This window comes from Thalia democratica, chromosome 5 (genome assembly GCF_965202585.1).
Source record: "Thalia democratica chromosome 5, ktThaDemo2.hap1.1, whole genome shotgun sequence".
NCBI classification, from domain to species: domain Eukaryota; kingdom Metazoa; phylum Chordata; class Thaliacea; order Salpida; family Salpidae; genus Thalia; species Thalia democratica.
In genome coordinates, this window is record NC_139169.1 from 22910609 (window position 1) to 22914159 (window position 3551).

The window sequence follows — 3551 nt, forward strand, 5'->3', positions numbered from 1 at the left end:
AATATTTGAGTTTTCAGCTAAAAACATTTTTACATGTGGCAAATATAACAGCAACAAATTATATCAAAAAAACTTTAGAAAAATTTTAGCTGACTTTTTAGTTTTTCATGGTAGAAATTTTCAATTTTATAAAAACAATCCCTATGCAAAGTGCATGGGACCACAAAATGCGACAGCAAAAGTTTTTAGCTGGTAATAAATTTACATATTACTGGCAAATATCACAGAAGCACATTGTGGACAACTTAAGTTATGAAAAAAAGTTTAATAAACACATTTCTTGATTAAAAAAAAAAAGATAGTTTACAATAAGTAACAAAAATACTATAAAATCAAGAAAATCTTTAAATAGTTTTAAATTTTTCACAATGTGTTTTTGTAATAATTTCCACATGTAAAATAACTTCCAGCTAAAAACTTTAAGGTCACACTTTTTAAGTCCCATACAGTTTGCATTGGGATTTTTTTCAAAAAATTGAAAAGTTGTACCATTAATTTTTTTTTAAGTCAGCTAAAAATTTTCAAAAGCTGTTTTGTAATTGCCAAAAAAAAAAGCTACAGACTCGAAGAATGCATTTTTTATAAAAACTTTAGTTGACATACTTATATAATAGAGAAACTAATTAAGTACATCAAACTTTAAATAAAAAACTTTTTTTTTTGCTAAAAGAAAACTAAAAAATATGTACCTTTAAGGAAAGCAAATATTAAGTCAATAATTGGCAGAAATACTTTTAAAACAGCTAATACTTCTATCTTATGTCACATTTTAGATTTAATAACTTTTTTTGTCTGCCATTAAACAGCAATATTATAAAACATTTGTAAGTGAAGTTTTTTTAAGTTGAGACAAAACGCAATACTATAACTCATTCTCACTGATAAACAGATACAAAACGGTAAGTAAACTTACTTTTTTTAACTACGTTATTACTTATCAAAAAAGCTTGTACTTTTTTATTAGCACCATACATAAAACAACCGCCATAAAAAGTTTGAATACATAATGTTTTATTTATAACACTTTATACACTAAAAATGTTGAAACTCTTATTTTAGAGATGTTTTGAAACTTGATAATAAATTTGAAGCTTATTTGTTATTGATAATATGCATGAATATTAACAAGACTTAAAAACTTTATATAAAAACTTAAAAACTTTTTACTACATAACATTAAACAGAAGAAAGAATTATCTAAACAATTAAACGTCATATCCGACAAGGCTGCCCCTTCCAATGACCTCACCAACAAAGAACCAGCAGCAAACTTCAGTGAAGACCATGGCGTTCAAAAGCGCTTGTTTCACTGGAAGCTGTGTGAACTGCATTGAAGTCACGTTTGAAATTCCTGTGTTAAAATGATTTGTTTATAAATAAGTGTATTTTATTTATTTTCTTTTTTGTTGATTTGAAGTTACATTGCTTATTCCTGTTTAAAATTTAGTTGTTTACAAAAAACTGTATTTTAATGTGCATGGTAATTATCGATTAGTAGATTATTTATTTTTTAATTATTTTACTTTTTCTTATATGAAACTGATATAATTAGAAATGATTATAGAAATGGTATTTTTTAATATACTTAATAACCAGTGAAATTAAACAAACAATTTTATTACAAAGTAAACCATAACTTTTATTGAATCAAATTACTGATTCCTGTAACAATTAAACCATTAAAGTTTTTCTAAACTATAAATTAATTTGTTAGAAAAAAGCAACTAAAATGATATAAAATTGAAAGTTTTTAAACTTTTATTGATACAAGCTCTAATTCAACTTTTTTAAATATTAAATACTCGTTGACATCATTAAATAATCAGATGATAAAAGTTGAAAAGTTTTAAACACAGTTATGAATTTATACTATAAAAACAATCAATTTTTACTTTCTTTTTACTTTTTTTCAAAGAGTATTAATAATATTAGCTAAATTTCAGTGGAGATAAAAGTCAAGTTCAGTATAGCAGAGTTTTTTACTCATAATAGTTTTTATTAGATTATTAATAAGAACTTTTTTAAATACATTTTAAAATTTAAAAGATCAATAAGAATGTTTGTAATTTAAATTTTTGTAACTTCTTATTGGTATATCTTAAAGAGCCAAGCCTAAATAACCTAAGTATAAGCTTTGTGTAAGAAAAATTTAGTAAGATTTTAATACGTCTAGTTTTAACTTTTTAAGCTAATCACGAACTAATTTAACAATCTAGGAAACAAAATATTAATAGAGATTTTTCAAAGTAATAAATACTCTCAATACAAACTAATAACAATAAAACTTTTTTGTAAGGGATAAATACAAAAATACAAGTAAATTAAATTATTAAAATAAAAAGTAAATTATTAAGAAAACAACGCTATTGGTGGGTAGATATTTTTTACAAGTTGCACTTACTTTAAACTTAGCAAGCATGTAATTCTACCATTAATAGATTTGTATATAAGAATAGGAGACGTAATATTAAACATTCATAATGATCGAAAGAAATAATTAAAATTTAAAAAATCAAAACAATTTTCTAGGATTTGCTCTTGAACTTTCTTAGTTTAAACTTAACTCAAGAAAAAAAAAAAATTGTAGTATTTAACTTAGTTTTGAGTAAAAGTGCTATATTTTTTACTGCTGGTCTTAAATGTTTATCTTTTACTTAAGATTATTAAGATATATTTTTTTCTTGTAATGGTAGAATAATATAATGAAGTATGACTTAAAAATTCAAGACAAAATGAACAAAGATAGAATTTTAGTGAATTGTTTTTAATTCAAAGAAAATTGTCAATGAAAAGTTTCTACTGCTTCTATTTTATCTAAAACTTTACAGTAAAACTTTTATGAAAAGTATATTATTTTATTTAAATTAAAAAAATATTTATTTATTTTAATATCTTATAAAGTATTTTAGTATAAATAACTTGAGAGTATGCCAACCTTTAGTGAAAAGAATAGCAAACTTAAATTTATAAACAAAAAAATCTATAAATACAAAACTTTTATATGTTTAAAAATAAAGCAAACAAAATGTTCAAACTAGTGTAGCTGAGTAACATTTATGATAACTCAATAACTTAAGAGATATTCTAATTCAATAATTTTGTAAAAATTTAGCAAATAAATACCTTTAGTAAGAAGAGGGATGGCCTGTCCAACTTCAACAGGGGTGGGTGGGCGAAGTTCTACTTTTGCGTAATACATGAACTTGCTCAATTGAGGTTTTGCTGCCTCCATCAATACTGGAACCTGTGCTGAAAGTTTTGCCACCAACTTGCTCATATTGATTTTATTTAAAGTCTGAGAAAATATATTTTATTGCAAAACTAAGTTAGGCTAAAAACATGTTTTTTGTTGACTACTACAAGCAGATATTTATGCACACATTTTGGTTTTAGAAAATAGAACATACAAATAATAAATTTTATAATATTTAGAAAAACATTCTAGCAAGTGTTTGATAATTATACATTAATAACACTTTTTAAAATATAAAAATGTTTACTATTATGGTATATTGCAGCAAAATTATTTCGATAAAAACAGTACTTTATGA

General features: G+C 23.5%; 1 protein-coding gene across 1 annotated transcript; it reads right to left on the reverse strand.

The window, feature by feature from the left end:
- Positions 1-1190: 1190 nt before the first annotated feature.
- Positions 1191-3291, reverse strand: LOC145837026 (ATP synthase F(0) complex subunit g, mitochondrial-like). The gene is made up of 2 exons (XM_082944793.1): positions 3124-3291; positions 1191-1351 (listed from the first exon to the last, which is right to left on the reverse strand). Exons 1-2 carry the CDS (start codon positions 3275-3277, stop codon positions 1206-1208), a joined length of 300 nt encoding a protein of 99 aa, XP_082800919.1. The 5' UTR covers positions 3278-3291; the 3' UTR covers positions 1191-1205.
- Between the last annotated feature and the right edge of the window lie 260 nt (positions 3292-3551).